This window comes from Callorhinus ursinus, unplaced genomic scaffold (genome assembly GCF_003265705.2).
Source record: "Callorhinus ursinus isolate GAN/ISIS: 27379988/994484 unplaced genomic scaffold, GSC_fseal_2.0 scaffold94, whole genome shotgun sequence".
Lineage (NCBI taxonomy): Eukaryota > Metazoa > Chordata > Mammalia > Carnivora > Otariidae > Callorhinus > Callorhinus ursinus.
The window spans coordinates 2,165,662-2,186,523 of NW_027397156.1; the positions used below are offsets into that span (position 1 = coordinate 2,165,662).

At 53.8% G+C, this 20,862-nt stretch overlaps 2 protein-coding genes and 1 long non-coding RNA gene across 4 annotated transcripts; 2 read left to right on the forward strand and 1 right to left on the reverse strand.

Annotated features, from left to right (window-relative positions):
* Window positions 1-2,176: 2,176 nt before the first annotated feature.
* Window positions 2,177-3,252, reverse strand: LOC112808696 (uncharacterized). The gene is made up of 2 exons (XR_003204416.2): window positions 2,990-3,252; window positions 2,177-2,283 (listed from the first exon to the last, which is right to left on the reverse strand). It is a non-coding gene; the product is annotated as an uncharacterized lncRNA (long non-coding RNA).
* Window positions 3,253-3,330: 78 nt separating this feature from the next.
* On the forward strand, window positions 3,331-9,949 carry LRRC23 (leucine rich repeat containing 23). 2 transcript variants are annotated; one of them, XM_025852012.2, is made up of 8 exons: window positions 3,331-3,486; window positions 3,963-4,105; window positions 4,188-4,297; window positions 4,946-5,199; window positions 6,214-6,344; window positions 6,948-7,084; window positions 8,690-8,984; window positions 9,577-9,949. In XM_025852012.2, exons 2-7 carry the CDS (start codon window positions 3,983-3,985, stop codon window positions 8,961-8,963), a joined length of 1,029 nt encoding a protein of 342 aa, XP_025707797.1. In that variant the 5' UTR covers window positions 3,331-3,486; window positions 3,963-3,982; the 3' UTR covers window positions 8,964-8,984; window positions 9,577-9,949. The 2 variants fall into 2 exon arrangements, with proteins under 2 accessions (XP_025707797.1, XP_025707798.1); XM_025852013.2 differs by having other exon boundaries at window positions 3,331-3,482.
* A 291-nt stretch (window positions 9,950-10,240) lies between these two features.
* On the forward strand, window positions 10,241-18,615 carry ENO2 (enolase 2). Its single transcript, XM_025851950.2, has 12 exons — window positions 10,241-10,378; window positions 11,538-11,634; window positions 12,124-12,219; window positions 12,364-12,422; window positions 12,746-12,815; window positions 13,497-13,630; window positions 13,858-14,080; window positions 15,144-15,341; window positions 16,389-16,590; window positions 16,862-16,970; window positions 17,137-17,195; window positions 17,722-18,615. The coding sequence occupies exons 2-12, from the start codon at window positions 11,550-11,552 to the stop codon at window positions 17,789-17,791; spliced, it is 1,305 nt and encodes a 434-aa protein (XP_025707735.1). The 5' UTR covers window positions 10,241-10,378; window positions 11,538-11,549; the 3' UTR covers window positions 17,792-18,615.
* The last annotated feature ends 2,247 nt before the right edge of the window (window positions 18,616-20,862 follow it).

The following is a 20,862-nucleotide window of genomic DNA, read 5'->3' on the forward strand; positions in this document are numbered from 1 at the left end:
GCTTGAACTCACAACCCCAATCAAGAGTCTCATGCTTTACTGACTGAGCCAGCCAGGTGCCCCAATGTTGACAATTTTTTAAAGTTAATATCCATCAATAGGAAACAGTTAAAAATTACCATATAGCCATATAATGGAAGGCTATACAACTATCAAAAAGAAAGAGGTAGGTCTATGTTTAGTGATATAAAAGATGTCCAAGACATATTATTAAATGAAAATAATCCAGTTGTTGAACAGTGTGTATGATTGATAGCATTTTTGTTTTTTTGTGTGTGTTTTATTTTAGATTTTTATTTATTTATTTGATAGAGAGAGACACTGCGAGAGGGGGAACACAGGCAGGGGGGAATGGGAGAGGGAGAAGCACCCCAGCATTTTTGTTTTTAAAAAATCTATACCTTGGGGCGCCTGGGTGGCTCAGTCCGTTAAGCGTCTGCCTTCAGCTCAGGTCGTGGTCCCAGGGTCCTGGGATCGAGCCCCACATCCGGCTTCGTGCTTTTCCCTGTCCCTCCACCTGCCACTCCCCCCTGCTTGCGGCTCTCTCTCTGTCAAATAAATGGATAAAATCTTTAAAAAAATAAAATAAATAAAAATAAAAACCTGTATCTTTTTAAAATTTATTTTATTTTATTTATTTATTTGACAGGGTGAGGGAGAGAGCACAAGCAGGGGGAGCAGGAAAGGGAGAAGCAGGCTCCCCACTGAGCAGGGAGCCCCATGTGGGGCTCAATGGGATCATGACCTGAGCCAAAGGCAGATGCTTAATTGACTGGGCCACCCAAGTGCCCAAAAATCTATATGTTTATTCATAAATAAGAGTGATGCTGCGAGACTTCATGAACTTGTATGTTTCTCTATATACACTTCTCTATTGCATTTTAAGTTTAATTAAATATTACTTTTATAATCCCAGGAGATTCTATCTAGACTATTCTAGAGGGAAGGATGTCATCAGAGAGGACATGGAGTATCTAGCTATCATTACACAGGGTAGATTCAGTGCTTGTCAACGAAACACAAAATAAAACCTCTAGTGGTTCCTCCCAGTTTTTAGGATAAAGTCCAGATTCCTTAGTGTGATTAGCTCTGTTTGCAGCTCCTACCTCATTCCCCTAAGTGCACCTACTGTTCCATCCAGCAGAACTACCTACTTTCTTTCTTTTTTCTTTTTTTTTACATTTTATTTATTTATTTATTTGAGAAAGAGAGAGCAGGGGGAGGAGCAGAGGGAGAGGGACAAGGAAACTCCACACTGAGTGCGGAGCCCTGCACGGGGCTCGATCCCACGACCCTGAGATCACGACCTGAGTCGAAATCAAGAGTCAGCTGCTTAACCCACTGAGACACTCAGGCGCCCCGAACTATCTATTTTCTTTGCACAGGTACTGATTGGGCTCTCTCTCCTCCAGACCTTACCAACGGTGCTTCCTCTGTTTGGAATCTCTGCCCTGAATATATGATATTATCTGGATACGTGTATTATAAAATTATCCCCTGACACTCAGTAAACGCTCGGCAAGTGTCAGGTATCATTATTATAACATCTGTCTCATATTGAATTACTCGTTTACTTAACCCTGTCAGTGGATTGTGAGGCTCCAGATGATAGGAACTGTTTTACTGTTCTTGAGTGCCCAGTACTTACAGCCTGGCACAGAGTAAGTCCTTAATAAAAGTAGGCTCAATGATACTTCCCTAATCCTTCTGTCATGTCTTTTCTTCCCACCTAATATGTCTTCTTCTTTCTTCTGGGCCAAGGAAAATCACAGCCTTTCCCTCTGGTTACATCAAACCACCTGGACTTTTCCCTTCCCACTCCAACAATACAGTCTGGTTCATTTGCCTCTCATTTCTAACCTTCACATTTCCTTTCTTATTCCTCATGGCAATCCCAGGACCGGGGAAACAGGCAAGAGGTGGGGAGGGGCAGGGAGATCCTGACTGGAGGTCAACTAAGTGCAAGGCAATTTACCCACATTGTCTCTTTTAACCTTCTAAGGATCCTTATGGAAATGGATGTCTTTATCCCCATTTCACAAATGTGAAAATTAAACCTCAGTAAAATTATATAACCTGCTGAGGAACACATAGCGATTAAATGGTAGAGTGGGTTTTGAACCTGGTGTCTCTGCCTCTGCAACCCCTGCTAGTTCCATGACATCAAGCGACCAGATTTGTCTATTAACTGTATTATCCAAGCTGGACAGGGCAGGAGGTAAAAGGTCCTGATTTCCAGCCCGCCACATCTTCCATCGGATCACTTTGAATGTTATATAAAGTCTGTAACACACAATTTCATAATTAATCATGATATCTTACCTTGTTGCCTGTTTTATTTATACTAGATCCCATAAGATTTGGTACTGTCTCTTTTTCTCCTGGCAGGAATTGTGTCATAAATATTAACCACCCTGAGCCTTAATTTCCTCTTCTTTCAAATATCTATCGCACAGGACTGGTGTGAACATTAAATCACTTGTGAAGGCATCTCACACAGTATCTGGCACAAACTCTCCGGAAATACTTGTTGACTCTTAAGTTCTTTTTCATCTCCTTCCGCAAGTCACACAGACCTGAGTGCCTGGGTATGGCTCGATCAGGTCTTGTTGTCTACATAACAACGTTGGATGAGGAGTATTTTCAGTGGGCACTTGTTGGATGTTCTCCCTTACTAGCACCGAAAAGGTTTGCATCAAACCAGTCCAGGATATGAGGAAAAGGGGAATGTTCCAAACGGGTTTAGCAATCTACAGTGTATTAGCATAGATTACACACATACTCGAACCCTGTCAGTTGGTGTAGCTAAGCCTATTTTACAGAGGAGAAAGTAGAGTTTCAGGTAAGTTGCTAGTACACTGCAGATCTGCCAAGCCTCCAACCCAGGTCTTAACATGCATTGGCCTGGGCTCCTTCCACTCCACCAAGTCAACTTCCAAAGGTCAGCTAAGTGCAAGGCTGGGGTGGGGGTAGAAACCAGACCGCATACCTTGGTATTTCTTGCTCCTCATCCCCTTTCAGCTTCAGAGCATGTTTCTTTTGAAGTCACAATACTTTGGCTTTGAGGATGTGCGGTCCCTTTAACGTTTTGAGTAACTTCCGCGTAGCCCCGCCCATCTCCCCTCCCCACTGCGGAGTTCCAAGCCCCACCCACTGCCTTTTGCCCTCGGCCAATTAACGCACTTACTTAATAGGATTGGGAAGTTGGCCTCCTTAGGGGGCCACTAGGGGTCCGCTTGCTCCGGGGCGGATTGTCGCGTCAGTTTGTCGCGGTCCCCTCGCGGCCCCCCTCTCAGCGGTTGCGCCGCTGAAGCAGCCAAGTGTCCCGCCCCCTCGTTGCCATAACAACAGCAGTACACAACGCCTCCTTGCGCCTTTCCCCTCTTCCAAAACACTCTTTCCCTGTCGAGGCCAAGACCCTCTCCGGAACCTCATTTTTAGTAGAGCAGAACCAGGGTCTGCGCCCCGTTGCGAAGGATTGGGTGGGTGGGTTGGAGATGGCGTCAGTCTGGTGCCCCAGAGGGGACGCGGAAATGGGGCTAGACAGGGTGGGAAAGGGAAAAGAAATGAGTGGAGCAGGGGTTAGGGAGGGCAGGGAGGGGAAGGGTGTAGGAGGTTGGTAGGAGAACGTGGCTGAAGGGGGAGGTGGGAAGACCTGGGGAGGGGGGAGGCCAGGAAGCAGGGAGGTAGAGCCGCTAGAAGACCGTTGGAGCCCCTGTGAGGGGCAGGAAGGGCCTGGGAAGGCATCCTGAAGGGAGAGAGGTCCTTGGTGGGAAGTCAGAAGTGGAGGCTGGGAGTCAAAATGAGATGCTCACAGGGCTAAGGAGGGAAGCGCGGTTGGGAAGAGGTCAGGGGTGATGGGAACGGTACCCTGTCAATGGAGGAGAGGGAGCTGAGGGTTGGCCAGAGCTGAGGACACATTCTTTCTTGGGAGGGTCACTGAGCTTGATCTCTCACTCCAGAGCCTTCAGCAGGGAAAAAGATGTCAGATGAAGAGCTGGAAGACTTCGAGCCAGACCAGGATGATCTGGAAAAGGAAGATGATGAGAAGGAGACAGAAGAGTGGGAGGACTCCAGGAAGGAGGGAGAAGAGTACTCAGAGGAAGTGAGAGCGTGGAAACGGGGTCCTAAGGCTTAGGGAGGGGGTTGGGCAGGAAAGGGATGCCTGACTCCACTTCCTCTTGCAGTGGATGCCCACCCCCCTCACGGAGGACATGATGAAGGAAGGGCTTTCTTTGCTCTGTAAGACGGGCAATGGACTGGCTCACGCTTATGTCAAGCTGGAGGTTAAAGAGAGGTGCGCTAATGGGGGAGCAGAAGAGGGCTGAGGTTGTAGGGCCCAATCTCCTCTCTCACCCTCATGCCTGGCTGTTGCCACTGGGAGACTGGATCTCTCTTACCTTGGCCAGTGGAAGGGAAGGATAGAATTTACTTTTCAGGAGCCCTGTGACCCCCTGCATCAGAGCTGGCCTGGGGAACTGGAGGCTGTGAGGGTCTGTCAGGGGGATTCCTACTGGACTCCTCCTCTTGTCCTTCAGAGGGTCAGTTCTCAGCTCTTCGCAGACAGAAGTCCCTGCTCCCTGTGAAGAACCCACCTACCTTCCTCCCCCTTCCTCACCACTCCCATTGGCCACCCATTCTTCTCTCCATTACAAGCCATCTCCACATTGCCCTCTGCTTTAGCATCTCTGTCCTTGCGGGATTCTTTTTTTTTTTTTTTTTTTTTAATTTATTTGATAGAGAGAGAGCACAAGCAGGCAGAAAGGCAGGCAGAGGGAGAGGGAGAAGCAGGCTCTCCGTTGAGCCGGGAGCCCAACTTGGGGCTCGATGCCAGGACCCTGGGATCACGACCCGAGCCGAAGGCAGCAGCTTAACTGACTGAGCCACCCGGGTGCCCCTACTTGCTGGATTCTTAACCCTACCTCTGGCCTCTGCCATCTCCTAGGGACCTGACAGACATCTACTTGTTGCGGTCCTACATCCATCTGCGCTATGTGGATGTTTCTGAGAACCACCTGACAGACTTGTCCCCACTCAATTACCTTACCCACCTGCTCTGGCTCAAGGCTGATGGCAACAATCTGCGGAGCGCCCACCTGAATGAACTGCCCTACCTGCAGATTGCCAGTTTTGCCTATAACCAGATCACTGACACTGAGGGCATCTCTCACCCTCGTCTGGGCAGCCTGGATCTCAAAGGTGGGTCCTTAGGTCAGGTTACACAAGATTCTCTCCTTAGCTTGGGCCAACAGAAGTGAGTGGTATGGTCTTTGGCTGTGCCACACAGCGATCTCCATTCATTCATTCAGTCATTCATTCGGACAGTCCTTATGATTCATTATGACATTTCTATGTGCTGGAGATGTAGCACTGAACAAAACAAAATCCCTAGTCTCATGTAGTTTACATTCTTTTTTTTTCTTTTTTCTTTTTCTTTTTTTTAAAGATTTTATTTATTTATTTATTTATTTATTTATTTATTTATTTATTTATTTATATCTAGGAAGGCAGTTGCTTAACAACTGAGCCACCCAGGCGCCCCACATTCTTTTTTTTTTTAAGATTTTATTTTATTTATTTGACAGAGAGAGACACAGCGAAAGAGGGAACACAAGCAGGGGGAGTGGGAGAGGGAGAAGCAGGCTTCCCACTGAGCAGGGAGCCCCATCTGGGGCTCGATCCCAGGACCCTGAGATCATGACCTGAGCTGAAGGCAGATGCTTCGACTGAACCACCCAGGTGCCCCTCATGTAGTTTACATTCTATTCGGGGGAGACAGACAGCTACCAATGGACATAATAAATAAGTAAATTTACGTACGATGTGAAGAGGAGATACGTGCTGTGGAAAACATATTAGGATAAAGGGACTAGGTAGAGGCACAGGTGGTAACTTCAAACAGGTTGGTTAGGACAAGCATCAGTGAAAAGCTGACATCTGAGCAAAGATTTGAGGGAGGAGAAGGAGTTAAGCATGTTGGGTGCTGGGCACTCTTTATTCACTCATCAGATGCTTGGATGGACATGTCCATTTGGCTCTTGTACTCCCAGACCACTTGCCCTAGGGCCCCAGAGGTGTCAAGTCTGGAGCTGTCCCTCCTCATAACCACCTCGCATTAGAGGGAGAGGATGATACAGAGGCTCCCAACATTCAGGCTCTACTGTTGAACATTTGGAGTAGCCTTTGAGCTCTTACCGCCCTCCTGCTCCTTAGGGAACCGCATCCACAGGGTGACCGGTCTGGACCCCCAAAAGCTGATCAGCCTGCACACACTGGAGCTTCAGGGGAACCAGCTGGACAGCACCTTGGGAATCAACCTTCCTAAGCTGAAGAACCTCTTCCTGGTAGCTCACTGGGTTAGAGGGTGGTTGGTGCGGGCAAGAGGGCACCGCTCAGGGGGCCAGGGGGCCTGGCTTCTCGTAGGCTCAGCTACTAACCTCGTCATCATCATGAGCATTTAGTATCATTTATTGAGCCCTTCCTACCTCACAGGGCTGATAATACATAATACATGGGAACAGAGACAATTTGCTTTGATACAGGTAGTAGCATAATTTGCCGTAAATGAGGGACAGATATCAGGCTAAGGAAGCCACTTGAATGTTAAGTCTTTTTGGCTCTTGAGCTTCTTCATTCTAGGATGGCGCTGAAGCCATTTCTCCTCAGTGGGGCAGTGGGGGCTCATGGGCCTCGGGTGGGTTGAATCATCTCCTCCTGAATCAGCGGTGGCTTTGGTAGGCATTGGATGAGCAGCAGGGGGTTCCTGTTGACCTTTCTCTGGACTGGCAGCTTCTCCTAGCCTTCTTTACTGTCTACACCCATCTCTCCCCACCTCCACTCCCCTCCTGCACCCCTCTGTCTTCACTCTTATGTTTCCTGCATCTCTGACTTCTCTTCCCTATCCCTGCTACCTTCTCCTGATCTATGTGCTGTATCCTGGGGGCTAGGCCCAGAACATGCTGAAGAAGGTGGAGGGCTTGGAGCACCTAAGCAATCTCACTACGTTGCACCTTCGAGACAACCAGATTGAAACTCTGAGTGGCTTCTCCAAGGAAATGACATCGCTGCAGTATCTCAACCTGAGGTGTGCACCCTTCCACATCCTACGTTGTCCCTACCCTGGACCAGGAGCAGCTTCTGACCCCATGTTCATCCCTGGCCCCAACCCCCCAATCCTAGTCTGCTCCTAGACTCTCCCCTCATCCTCCATCCTGATCTTTACCCCTCCTTTCCTTACTGTATATAGCCTGGGGCCCCTGAATCTTTATTCATTCAATCCACAGTTATTGAGAATGTGCTAGGTGCCAGGCTTGGTGCTGTATTTTGGGAACATCTAAAGGAATCAGAGTTGGTCCCTATTCTCAAGGGACTCACAGTTTGGCTCCAATTCTCTTTTCTTGGTCCTATTCCATGTAAATTTCCTCTGCCCTTCTCCATCTCCTGGACCCCCATTTCCCTTCCCATTTCCTGCCTCTCTTCTCCTGAGCCCCACCTGTAAGGGATGGCTTCCTTACTGATATAAAAATGCAAGATGTGCTCATATTTGAGGAGAGAAGAGTATTTGAAAGAAAATCTCTAGATTGAAAGGCAGTGGGGATTGATGGGGGAGGGGGGGTTCTTTCAGCAACCCTTGTCTGATGGAGGATTTTATGCATGTTTCTTTAAGCAAGATGTAAGGTAACTGCCTCCTTAGTCAAGATGGCCAAATCCTCAAAGCTTGTAATGGAAAGAGAACCTCCAAGTAGGAAGAGATGGTTGCACCTTGGAGCTCCCAATTCCTGCCACGGCTCCTCGAGAAATCTCTTGCTAATTTGTTCTGCCCTGTTGGTCTGGTAGGGTTGGGGGGGGTGCTCTTTTCCTATTAATGGTCTAGACAGAGATAATAGACACTCCTCAATGGCTACTAACTGGAGTTGTTTGGAAGTAAGGGTAGGGGAGAAGTTTCTCAATGACTGGGAAATGCCTCTGGGGCCAAAGATGCTAAGCCCCCACCCCCACCCCCCAGAAATGCACAGGACAGTCCAGCACAAAGTGCATGGAGTGCTCTCAGTGAGAAACTCTGTGTGAGGTTTAGTCACCTTCACTGAGGCTACACAGGCGGAAACAATTAAACCTGATTTCAAAGGCATGAGGCAAGAATCTGAAAAGAAACATACTATACAATGAAGCACATTAGATGAAGCTTGTTCTTCAGGCCCGGAGGCCCCAGACCATCCCTAGCTCTAGGCTCCTTCCTGAGGGAAGCACCAACCTAGCACCCACCTCCATGAGCTCAGATCCCAGTTCCTTCTCCACTGGCCTGGGGGGTCCTTTCTAACCTTTGATCAGGTAGGACTGACACATAAGAAGTTTGACGCTGCAAGGGGGAGTCCCCCCTTCTCTCCAACTACACGACAGGGTTGGTGACCTAGCTTTGTTGCTCCAAAAGGAGAAATATGACCAGCATGTTACAGGACAGACTGTGGCCCTCACGGTGTCCTGGAAGGCCAGAGGCAGGACTGGAGTAGGGTTGGACCGCCCTGGCTCGGCTAGGCTATATGGCTGTGCTGAGCAAGCCAATCCACAGAGCAGTGTTTCTAGGGAAACTGGAACCCAGCAGGAGATTCCCGCAGGGGCCTTCTTCCTGGAAGTGGGGCCCCCAAAGCCCATTATTCCCCTGTGGTGAATCCCTCCTGACCACACCCGGCAGAGGCAACATGGTGACGCACCTCGGGGAGCTAGCCAAGCTCCGGGACCTGCCCAAGCTGCGGGCCTTGGTGCTTTTGGACAACCCGTGCGCAGATGAGAATGACTACCGCCAGGAGGCCCTGGTGCAGATGGCACACCTCGAGCGCCTGGATAAGGATTTCTACGAGGAGGAGGAGCGGGCCGAAGCTGATGAGATCCGTCAGAGGTTGAAGGAGGCCCAGGAGCAGGAGGCTGAGGCTGAGTGCGACTCCAAACTGGAGCTGCCATCCATGTAGCTCTTTGAGCCTCCGGGGACAGTAAGGAAGCTGACAGAGAAGCAGGAAGAGGAGGCCAAGGGCCCGTCAGATGGGGCAAGAGAAGTTGCTCTAGGAGGAGGTGGCAGAGGAAGGGATCCGGCAGGGAGAACCCTTGGAGAGACTGGGCTTGGGAGTCAGGGGGTGTCTCAGGGTGAGGAGGAAGGACCAGAAGGGCCTGGGAGGAGCTGAGAAAAGGCTTAGGAGAATACATTAGGAGAGGAAAACTAAGGAAGAGAATTGGGGTGGCAGGCAGAGATGCCGGCGTGGGGTGACACGTGGTGAAGATCAGCTGGAAAGGACAGGTCTGGGGTGCGGTGTGGGAGGTGGGGGTGGAGCGTGGAGCTGGTGGTTGAGGATGGAAGCGGGGCCTAGAAGAGGAGGCAGGGGAGGAAGATCTTTCACTAAAAATCTGAAGCTAAAAATAACGGGAAACAGCGGTGGGGGGAAGAAAGGAGGGCAGGGTAAGGCAGAAAGAGAAGACTGGGGAGACCAGCCCAGGGGAGTGTGGCGGCTGGGCACTCTGGATGGGGGCACAGGCAGCAAGGGGAATGCAGTAATGCCCAGGGGCTTTACTTCTGCCCTCTTCCTCCAGGAGATCAAAGACACTGGCCCCAAGACCTGAGAAGACTTCCAGGTAGTGGTGCTGCCACATTCACATCCCTCATCCTGAGTCAGAGCATGCCTTCTCTTGCCCCAGACCTGGGAATTCATCACAACCTGCCGCCCAGGCTCTGTAATGGGCACCTGGGCAGCGTCTGGGTGGGCCTGAGCCCTGCCTGGAACCTGGGTGTGTGTGTGTGTGTGTGTGTGTGTGTGTGCTGTTGGGGGCCGCCCTCAGGCAGGTGTAGGGGAATCAGGCCCGGTTGGGCCCAGGGGATGCTTGCAGAGTTGGCTGCAGAAGAGCTGCGGAGGCGGCTGGGTGTGTTAGGAACAGTTTGGTTTTCAAATAAAGAGACATTTTGATACTCTTGTGTCTGATCGGGGTTGTGAGAGTCCAAGTCTGTCATGGGCTTCACTGGTGTGAGGCTGTGCCTGTTACTTTCCAGGGGAGCGGGGCGTGGGTGTGAGCGCGCGTGGGTGCCGGGCCTCAGGTCCTGGGTCGCCCCCAGCCCCTCCCCCATCGCTCACCTCCCGGCCGCTCCCCCCACCCCGTTCTCCCACCTCCCATCGGCCCCCCACCCGCGCTCCTACGTGCTCCTCCGCCGGAGGCTCCTGACTCATCGGGGGCTCCGGGTCACATGCGCCCGCCCGGCCCTATCGGCGCCTCCCCCCGCCCGCCCCCCGCCCGCCGCCCGCCGCCAGGGAGCCGCCGCCGCCGCCGCCACCACCACTCCCGCTCTCTCTGCTCCGCCGCCGCCGCCGCCGCCGCCACAGGCTGAGTCTGCAGCCCCGAGGTGAAGCCCCGGCCGGCCCCTGCGCCCCTCCGGCCCCCTCCCCTAGCCGCCGCGCCCCCCGCCCTCTCCCCCGGCCTGCGCGCATCGCTCGCCCCCCCGCGCTGCGCACCTGCTCCGTCATCCGCACCTCCCCCGGGCACCCTCCCTCCCCGGCCTTTTGGGACCGCTCCTCTCGGTTTCTGGCTGTCGCCCCCTCCTCATTGGGGCGCCAGGCCTCTCCGCACCTGTTTCTCTCTAACTGCGCCTTTCTCTACCCTTGCCTGACCCTCTCCCCACGCCCCTCTTCGCCTCGGGTTCTGTCGCTGTTAAGTTCGGGGTCTCCCCGGGCGGTGCATTTTTATCCTGGCACGTCCCCTGGCTTTGCATCTGGGGAAATGTCTTCTCTTCCCATTCCTCAGCATCCCTAGACTTCTAGACTCCCTTCTTTCCCACTCCTCCCCCACATTGCCTCTCTCCTTTTACATTACCTCTCGCGGCTGCACGGGGGAGGGATGGGGGGAATTTGTCTAGGAGCGGGGGGGGGGGCGCGGGGAGCATGGGCCCAGCCTTGCCTCTCCCTCCAGATCTCTTCTCCTTCCCCGCTCAACCCCCAGGGACTGAGGGCTTCCCCAGGACCCTCGCCCCAGACTTCTCTACTGTACATCTCTTGGGAAGAGGAGGGACGTATGTTTGAGAGAGGAACTGGGATCTCGGAGTGGGGGTTGGGGTGTTAAGTTGGCGTGGGATGGGGGCTCCGGAGAGGCTCCAGCTGCCCAGACAGCCCATCCTCTTCTTGGCTCCAAGGAGAAATGCAAGCCTGGGAGCCATTACACTCCGAGATCTGGGGGAACCCCACCAGTCGGCTGCCGGAGCTACTGAGGGGGGGCGACGCAACCTCTGCCGGTGCCCCTCCCTCCTCACTGTGGTGTCCTCCCTTCTCACCGTTTGATCCTCCCCTTCCCCCCACTGCAGTGACCTCCCCTTCCTCACTGCATTGACCTTCTCTCCCCATGGGGTGGGGGTGATCCCTTCTAAAGCCAGGACTGCAGCCACCTCCTCCCCAACCCCCACCCACTGCAGTAACCTCTTTCCCATCGCTCCCAGCCTCTAGCCCCTCCCACTGATCAGGCTCCGCCTCTCTAAACCTCTTATCTTTCTCCTTCCTTCCCTTCCACCCAAGATCTCAGCCATCATGTCGATAGAGAAGATCTGGGCCCGGGAGATTCTGGACTCCCGTGGGAATCCCACGGTGGAGGTGGATCTCCACACTGCCAAAGGTAGCGAACCAGGGCAGGGGGCTTCCCACAGCCGTTGGGCCGGCTTTCCCCTGGCCCCGGAGGGGCAGCTGCCTTCATTCCCAGTGGGGATGGGGTGCTGGGTCAGGCTTCCAAGCCTGGATTATGGGGGTTGGGTCCTCTTTGTCCAGGGGAGCCAGGATAGGCCAATCTCTGTGTCCTATTTTAGTGTATGGGATATACCATGCCTCTGCACGTCTGTGTGTGCACCTGCGTGCATGTGTGCATGTGTGTGCTGCCTGCATAGCTTCGTGTGTGTGGGTTCCTCGTTGTGCATGTGGGACCTCAGCTGGGCGGATGAGGAGGCCACTGCCTGGGCATCTGCCTCTATGTGTGTGTGTGTTTGTGTCAGAGAGCAGTGCGGGGATGGGACTGGATGTGGCAGGCAGTTTGGAGCGGGAAGGCTGAAGGAATCCCTCACTCTGTAGTATCCTTCTATGCCCCCCCCCTTATTTCATGTTCCTCTCCCAGGTCTTTTCCGGGCTGCGGTGCCCAGTGGAGCCTCCACTGGAATCTATGAGGCCCTGGAGCTGAGGGATGGGGACAAACAGCGTTACTTAGGCAAAGGTGAGGACTTTTCTCTTTTCCGGGCTCTCCCATCCCTCAGCTTTATACTCATACCTTACACCAGTCCTCAGCCCCCTTTTTGCATGCCCCCCACTTCTGGCGTCTTCCACCCTGACCCTGTCTGGCCTCCTTGCCTCTCCCCAGGTGTCCTGAAGGCAGTGGACCACATTAACACCACCATCGCTCCTGCCCTCGTCAGCTCAGTGAGGCCCACTCTTTGCTGGGGGCCGGGAGGGGGCGGGCGGGCAGAGGTGCTGGTGGGCAGGACCAGGGTCTTGGAAGGAATCCTGGATTAGGGGAGGAGGGAGCAAAGGGAGAAAGTCCACCTCTTGGGAATCATGGTTACCAAGGGAAGGGTGGGAAGACTCCTTTACTGCCCCCTGCTCCCATGGGGTTCAGGTCCCCTCTTCTAGACCGGCTGCTCTCCCAGGAACCCTGGCCAGAGGGGACCCTGTGTGGGAATTGGGTGGGGCCCTCTGCCCTGGGGCCCAGCCTCTGCCTGGGATGATGGTGGCTCTGCCCACAGGGTCTCTCTGTGGTGGAGCAGGAGAAGCTGGACAACCTGATGCTGGAGCTGGATGGGACTGAGAACAAATGTAAGCCGGGCCTGGGAGAACGTGGGGAGGCGGGAGGGGGAGGACGTGTGGAGCAGACAATGTGGAGCGCTGTGGGAGCTTCCATAGGAAGGACTGTCGGGACTTAGCCCATCTTCCGTTCTCCTCCCAGAGCCAGAATAAGAGAAGATGAAATTTTTTTTAAAGATTTTATTTATTTATTTGACAGAGAGAGACACAGCGAGAGAGGGAACACAAGCAGGGGGAGTGGGAGAGGGAGAAGCAGGCTTCCCGCAGAGCAGGGAGCCCAATGCGGGACTCGATCCCAGGACCCTGGGATCATGACCTGAGCCGAAGGCAGACGCTTAAGGACTGAGCCACCCAGGTTCCCCAAGAGAAGATGAATTTAACTGCAGGGGAGGGAGTGACATTAGACAGAAGGAAGAACTTCTTTGCAGCACGAAGAGGGCGAGCTGGCAAGAGATAGTCTGTGGTCTCAGGATGTTTAGAAATAAGTGGAGCTCTCTGCCCTTTCCCATCACGTCGTGCGTGCGTGCGTGCGTGTCCCCGCTGTTTTCAGGAGAGCACTGATGAGGTGTTGCAGGAGTGGAGAGGGAGGAGGGGGTCTCCTTTACTGGCTCCTTTTGGGGAGTACAGGTGGAGGCCAGGGCTCGAACAGATAGGGGATATTTTTGCTCAGTGCCTTCCTCTGTCATCTTCCAGCCAAGTTTGGGGCCAATGCCATCCTGGGTGTGTCCCTGGCTGTGTGTAAGGCAGGGGCGGCCGAGAGGGAGTTGCCCCTGTATCGCCACATTGCTCAGCTGGCGGGAAACTCGGACCTCATCCTGCCTGTGCCGGTGAGCCCTGTCTGCCCTGCCTGGGCCTCTCCCAGGGGTGGGGGGTGGGGAGCATGAAACCTTGTGAGGAATGTTGGGGGGAAAGTGCATTGAGGCAGCTAAAGAGAAAGGATGGGGACAGGAGACTTTGAGTCTGGGAAGCTGGGGAAGATTTGGGCTCTTGGGTTAACGCTCCTGGGGGTCGAGGGGGGAAGTGCTCTGTGACTTTTCTGTCCTGTGGCCCCCAGGCCTTCAACGTGATCAATGGTGGCTCTCATGCTGGGAATAAGCTGGCTATGCAGGAATTTATGATCCTCCCAGTGGGCGCTGAGAGCTTTCGGGACGCCATGCGACTTGGGGCGGAGGTCTACCACACACTCAAGGGGGTCATCAAGGACAAGTACGGCAAGGATGCCACCAATGTGGGAGATGAAGGTGGCTTTGCCCCCAACATCCTGGAGAACAGTGAGGGTGAGACCAGGAACCTCACTCCCTGCTTTAAGTCTCGCTCCGTCTTGGGACATCAGGAAGGGCCACATGCTTCACCAGGTCCTGAGGAGTATGGGTGGGAGGCCCTTGAGCTAGCTCAAAGAGGTACCAGTACCGGGACTGGGTCCCAGAAGGCCTGCCACATTCACATGCAGGCCTAAGAGGACAGTCTTCACCTGCCCAGCCAGATTTGTTAGCACTATATATATATTAAGATTTTATTTATTTGAGAGAGAGAGAGTATATGCATGAGCAGTGGGAGGGGCAGAGGGAGAGGGAGAGGCAGACTCCCCACCGAGCAGGGACCTGAGGACGCGGGGCTCGATCCCAGGACCCCAAGATCATGACCTGAGCTGAAGGCAGACACTTAACTGACTGAGCCGCCCAGGTGCCCCTTGTTAGCAACTATACATTCTTACTGAAGCCCCTGGTAATACTGGGAGGTGGTCTAGGTGACTTGTAGGATCCATCCTGGACTTGAACTTCATAGGACTCTCAGTTTGGTGAGATATACCATACTCTAGGGATTCTATTCTAAGTCTATCCCATTTCCACCCCAACCTCTCAGGCCTCTAAGATCCCTAATTTTTCTCTGACTTGGCAGGAGCTGTATGGTGAATAAAAACAATAACAGGAAGTGGCTGAGAGTTCAGGTTCTGGGGCCAAATTGCCTCTATTTGAACCTTGACTTGAAGAGTTACTGGCTGGTGATCTTTCTTACTTAACGCCTCTGTGCTTGTCTTTCTTATCTGTAAAATGGGAATAATAACAGTATCTACCTCTTAGCATCATTGTACTTAGGTGACATAGTTAGGCCTCAATAAATGGTAGCTATTTATGAACAACCTGTTATGAACAGAACTGCATTCCTCTGTCCTCTTAGAAGATGGTCTGCTCTTCCCAGCCCTGGGGAGAACCCCACCAGCAACTGTAGTCAGGCTTCTCCCCAGCAACCGCCCTCCGCCTGGCCTCTGAATTTCTTTCTTACTCTCCTTCCTCTTTGCCCACCCTTCCTGCTGGTAATCTCACTGTATTCCATCCCCAGCCTTGGAGCTGGTGAAGGAAGCCATCGACAAGGCTGGCTACACAGAAAAGATTGTCATTGGCATGGATGTCGCTGCCTCGGAGTTTCATCGTGATGGCAAATATGACTTGGACTTCAAGTCTCCTGCTGATCCTTCCCGATACATCACTGGGGACCAGCTAGGGGCCCTCTACCAGGACTTTGTCAGGGACTATCCTGGTGAGAACAAGGGGTGTGGGAGGGAGGGCAGCGCGAGGGTCAAGGGACAGGCGGGGGCGTGTGGGGCAACTCTGGACCATATGGGGTGCTGACTCAGGTGCCAGGTAGAGGTCTAAGAAGAGCCTGAGAATCAGGATGGGCCGGGGGAGTGGGGGAGGTGGCGGGACGGGGGGAGGAGCCTCCTGCAGAGACAAGCTTTGTAGGTAGTTTGAATGTGCAGGTACCCATGGTGAATCTGTTTTATCTACTTCTGTCCTAATTAAAGTTGTGTGTTCCAAAGCTACGGGGAGGGCTTTGGAAGGAACCAGTGATGGTGAGAGAGTGATGGGGCCCAGCAGGGAACTTGTACATATCAGTGTTTTTGACTGATGAAGTTGTGGATGCTGAGTGGAGCTGCAAGCGCTGTGGGAGTAGAATAGGAAGGCTGATGAGGAGCCGAATTACCCTCTCCAAGTTTACCAAGGGCTGGGACCCCTGTATGGAGGAAGCTGGTTTCCATTTCCCTGAGACAGAGCAAGAGAAAGTAGATTTAAGTGCAGAATAGCATATAAATAGGATGTAGAATAGCATGGAGGAAAGGCCTCCCAGTAGTGAAAGTGGGAAAATGAAAAGTAGTTTTGAGAAAGACTGTGAACCCTTGGTTTTGGAAGATTTTCTTTTTCCCTTTCTTTTTAAGATTTTATTTATTTGAGAGGGAGAGAGCATGGTGGGGGGGGCAGCGGGGAGCAGATGGGGGGGGAGGGGGAAAGAATCCCAGGCTGACTCCATGCTGAGTGTGGAGCTTGATGCAGGGCTCGATCCCACAACCTCAAGATCATGACCTGAGCCGAAACCAAGAGTCAAGACATTCAACCTACTGAGCCACCCAGGCGCCCCTGGTAGGTTTTCTGAAAGAACCGAGATAAGAATCAGGGCAGGCTTAGCTTGGAGGCAGGGAAGAAAGGATGGGCAGGCTTAGTTAGCCAGGGGATCTGTCCACCCAGGAGGTGTTCCTGCCTGATGCAGAGCCCCAGGGAGGGTCAGCAGCCCCTCCTGCTCTCCCTCTAGTGGTCTCCATTGAGGACCCCTTTGACCAGGATGATTGGGCTGCCTGGTCGAAGTTCACAGCCAATGTAGGGATCCAGATTGTGGGTGATGACCTGACAGTGACCAACCCAAAGCGTATCGAGCGGGCAGTGGAAGAAGGGGCCTGCAACTGTCTGCTGCTCAAGGTCAACCAGATTGGTTCAGTCACTGAAGCTATCCAAGCGTGAGTGTCCCCTGGCTCTCCCCGACCCAGCCCGTTTCTACAGGACACCTCCGGCAAGTGCTCCCAGCCTCGTCTTGGCACAGATGCTGAAGAGAGCAGGGAACCTGCGTCACTTTCCCGGCTCTTTTGGCTCTGCCCCCCTTCACCCCATGCCCTTTGCCCCTCCCAGGGAGCTTCGTGCCAGGTGTTTCTCAACATAGACCAATGTGGGGGCTGGGAAGGGAGTGCCCGGTATGAGGGGCTGGGGGTCAGTGCTGGTGTGTGGCTGCAGGTGCAAGCTGGCCCAGGAGAACGGCTGGGGGGTCATGGTGAGTCATCGCTCAGGAGAGACCGAGGACACATTCATCGCCGACCTGGTGGTGGGGCTGTGCACAGGCCAGGTGAGTGCAAGGGAGATCTTTGTGCAATTGGTGGGTTCTGGTCAGGTGGGTGGGTCTCTCTTGCCGGGTGTTTGCGGGTGTCAGGAGAATGTCAAGGGAGTGTTAAGTTTTCTTTTAGGAGATGAAGGGGCAGCCACTGAGCTGCTTATCTTTGGGCATGTTTCAGATCAAGACTGGAGCCCCGTGCCGTTCGGAGCGTCTGGCTAAGTACAACCAGCTCATGAGGTGAGGACACCTGGGGGATAGGAGCCCAGCGCCCAGAGGGTTAAAAGCTCTGTTGGCCCACCATCCCATCTCCAATACCCAGGGCCTGGAAAACAGTAGCTATCCAGAAAATACTTGTTTTTTTTTTTTTTTTAAAGATTTTATTTATTTATTTGACAGAGAGAGAGCGAGAGAGGGAACACAAGCAGGGGGAGTGGGAGAGGGAGAAGCAGGCTTCCCGCTGAGCAGGGAGCCCGACGCGGGGCTCGATCCCAGGACCCTGGGATCATGACCTGAGCCGAAGGCAGTAGCTTAACCAACTGAGCCACCCAGGCGCCCGAAAATACTTGTTTTTGAATGACGGCTTTACTGATGGCCTGATCCAGGGCTCCCATAGGTCACATGGGAAAGCCAGGGCATGTCCACGCTTGGGCCAGGACATCGAAGCAGCTGGTGTGACGGGTTTGGAGAATAGGGGCCTCCCGGAAAGAGAAGCAGGATCCTCCCCGCTTCCCTGACTCTTTCCTCTCTGGCTCCTCTCTCTCAGAATTGAAGAAGAGCTGGGGGATGAAGCCCGCTTCGCCGGACATAATTTCCGCAATCCCAGCGTGCTGTGATCCCTCTCCTTGCCCGGAGACTTGGAACCCCTCTCCCATCCTCCCGGAACCTCTTTCTTCCTGTCCTGCTCTGTGACATCTCACCCTGCCCTCCCCCCCAGCCGACCTGCTGCGCTGTTCCTTGGCTTGTCCAGCCCCTGCTGTGTGCTTTCCCCTCTTTGGGTTCCACACTCTCCACTTCTCTGTCCTTTCTATTCTGTCTCCTTAAACACTGGCCATGGGACTGAGGTTTACAAGGGAGTCCATGGAAGAACAGTCAGGGTCTGGGACAGGTGCATCAGGGTTGGTTGGCGAGGTGTGTCGGGGGTGGGGCGGCGTGTGTCTGTTTTCTGTGTTGCGCATGAGCTGTGCGCCGAGGTGGAGGGGCGTGCTGGCTGTGTGCGCATGCCTGGCCCGGGCCTTGAGTGGATTATTTATTCAGTTATTTATTGTTCATTCGTCTTAATTAATTCATCATTTCTCCATAACTCCGGAGTTTAAACCTGGCCTGACCGGAAGTGAGTGTGTGTGTGTGTGTGTGTGACGTGGCTGGAGGTCGGAGAAGGCCTGGGGCTGGGAGCTCTTGCTGGAACAGGAAGGGTAACAGAAAAGGGCCTTGCCCATCAGCTCCCTTGCGTCTACCAGCCCTTAACTGAAGCCGCTCGGTCCAGAGGCGGGGCTGTGCGCCCGGGGACGCTTCCCCCTAACTCTCCCCTCAGCCCCCGGCTCCCCTGTTCTTGCTCCAGCTGCGCCAGAGCAATGGCTCACTCCCCTGTGCCACATTCCACAGTTGCCACCCCCTCTGTGGCGTGGAAATGAGCACCACCATTAAAGTCTGAATCACAGTTCGTTGTGTCTGAAGAGTCTTACTCTAGTCCGTGTGAGGGGAGAGATGGAGCACCAGGAAGTTGGTGAACCTGGATGGCAGAGCTGGGGAGGACACAAAAAGAGGAAGAAGCCGAACAAGTATGGCTAAGACGCTGCCATTGCCTACCCCTCCCTGGCCAGGTGGCGGACCCTGTTGCCCCTGCCTTCTCAGCAGCAAGCCTGGCCCCGGGACCTCAACCTGGAGTCTGAGAATTCCTAGAAGTGTCAAAGATTTTGTGTGTGTGCATTTTTAGGAAGAGGGGTTCAAAGGGTTCTCAGATTCCTGTAGGGCCTTGACTAAAGAGGGGATAAAGCTGTGAACTGGAGCAGCCCCCGTGTAGGCCTCTCCCCAACACTGTCTTCACCATTCTGGGCTGTAGCAGCACTGCATGGGCATCCCCTCCTGCAAGATGGGGAACCAGGGAGCGAAGAGTGGAACCAGGGGACATGGATTAGGGTCTGAGGAAATGGGAGTCTTCCAGGAAAACTGGAGAGTCGGAACCACAAGTGCTGGGTTGGCCTGTGAGTAGGGCCCCCGTGTGCGGCTGGAGACCCACCATCACTCTTCAGCTCCAGTGGAGCCCCAACTGACTTTGACATGGGGGCCCAAGAACCCCCCCCGGGGGGGGTCCCTCTCTCAGAACTGGGATACAGAGCAGAGCCCAGCAGGTAGGGGCTACACGTGGGGAGCTGTGGCCACTAGAGGGAAGCAAGGTTCTGCGGGACACCAGACTCACCCCGAGCTAGGGGCAGGATGGGAGGAATTTCAAGGTTGTCCCCTCTGTGGGCCTCCTCAACTGTTTCTACTGAGTTCTGGTCCTGGGCTCTCTGCCACCCTGCCCAGCTCCAGAACTAGAAGAGGATTTGCGTCCTGTATGGGCAGGACTCATTTCTCTGCTCTTCCTGTGTCACTGACACTTCAGCCATTTTCAGTTCAAAGAGCTTCTTGCCCCCGCTCCTCTATGCCTCTTAATTTCAGTGTGGGCATCTAATCTTTCCCTTCTCTCCTGTCTCCTGGCACCCCTTTCCATTCCCCTTGGGGCACACTGTACTTTTCTCTGGGCCTCTCTGTTTTCTCTGGGGTCCACGATAGCCATCTTTCTTCTCCCAACTCCTGGACTAAGACTGGTTGGAGCCACATTTCCTAACCTCTGCCCTTTCCTCCCTCCTTGCTAGATGGCCTTCTCTGGCAGCCATGGCCACCCCCACCCCTTGCCCCCCAGGTACTGGGTTGGATTGGGTTACAGCTATAGTTCTGTCTGGGCCTCCCAGGCCCCTCTCTCTACTTTCTCTTTGTGCCGTTGCCTAGAGACCAGTGGGTTGTGGGGGGCTGGGGCCATAAAGGGAGCTGGGGTGTGGGATGGTGGGGTGTGTGTGTGTGATGCACCCCAAAGCCAAATGGTGAGCCTGGTCCTCAGGTCCGGGAGGCATTGGACGGGGTAGGCCCTGGCTTCTCTGACTCTCCTTATATTCTGTTCCTACCTCTGCCTAAATTTTTCTTTTAGGTTCAGGGATGTCACCATCCTAGCCCATCCCTCAGTGGTTAAAAAACAGAGCAGCTCAGCCTAGAAGGGAGCTGGGAAGGGCCTGGGCCTGGGGCCCCAGTGGGCGACTGAACTGAGAAGTGCAGGAGAGGAAATGCAATGGGGAGTGAGGAGGAGGAGTCTCGGAACAAAGTTGCGGGGGGTGGGGGGGGCGGCGCAGGGCAGTCGCCCGCGGGGGGCCGAGGGGCGGGGGGGGCGCAGAAGGAGCAGGGGCCATTCTAGGGCACTGAGGGAGGGAGGGCAGGGATCACCAGGGAGAGGGGGACAGGGAGCTGACCAGGTCTCTGGAAGGCCCTGAGGGATAAAAAAAAAAAAAAGGTGGGCATGGGGTAGAAAAGTGCGTGGCCAACCAATTCACAGGCTACAAAGAGTGGTGATTCATTGCTAGGCCAAGGAAGCCTTCTTGCTCGGGTTCTCCAGTGCTTTAGAATCTGTTGGAGCTTTTGGGTAGTCCCAGAACCTGGTTGAGCCTGGCCCAAGAAAATAAGCAAAACCCACTGAGTTGCCACAAATCCACCCTCCTTCTTTCCCACAAGCCTGGGTGGGATCCTGCATTCGGGGCCCATCCTTGGCCTCTAGCTGGCTTGGCCCCAACATGCCCTACTCCCACCCCCAATCTGGAGAGCTAAGTAAGGGCTCCCAATCCAGGCTCCAGCTCCAGCTCTTCCAGTTTCCCAGCCT

Bases quoted from the DNA above. Each gene is read 5' to 3' on its own strand.
- LRRC23 (XM_025852012.2), top strand. From the start codon at position 3,983: ATGTCAGATGAAGAGCTGGAAGACTTCGAGCCAGACCAGGATGATCTG. The intron at 4,106-4,187 runs GTGAGAGCGTGG...TTCCTCTTGCAG, and splicing joins GAGAAGAGTACTCAGAGGAA to TGGATGCCCACCCCCCTCAC. The intron at 5,200-6,213 runs GTGGGTCCTTAG...CCTGCTCCTTAG, and splicing joins GGGCAGCCTGGATCTCAAAG to GGAACCGCATCCACAGGGTG.
- ENO2 (XM_025851950.2), top strand. From the start codon at position 11,550: ATGTCGATAGAGAAGATCTGGGCCCGGGAGATTCTGGACTCCCGTGGG. The intron at 12,220-12,363 runs GTGAGGACTTTT...GCCTCTCCCCAG, and splicing joins ACAGCGTTACTTAGGCAAAG to GTGTCCTGAAGGCAGTGGAC. The intron at 17,196-17,721 runs GTGAGGACACCT...CCTCTCTCTCAG, and splicing joins AAGTACAACCAGCTCATGAG to AATTGAAGAAGAGCTGGGGG.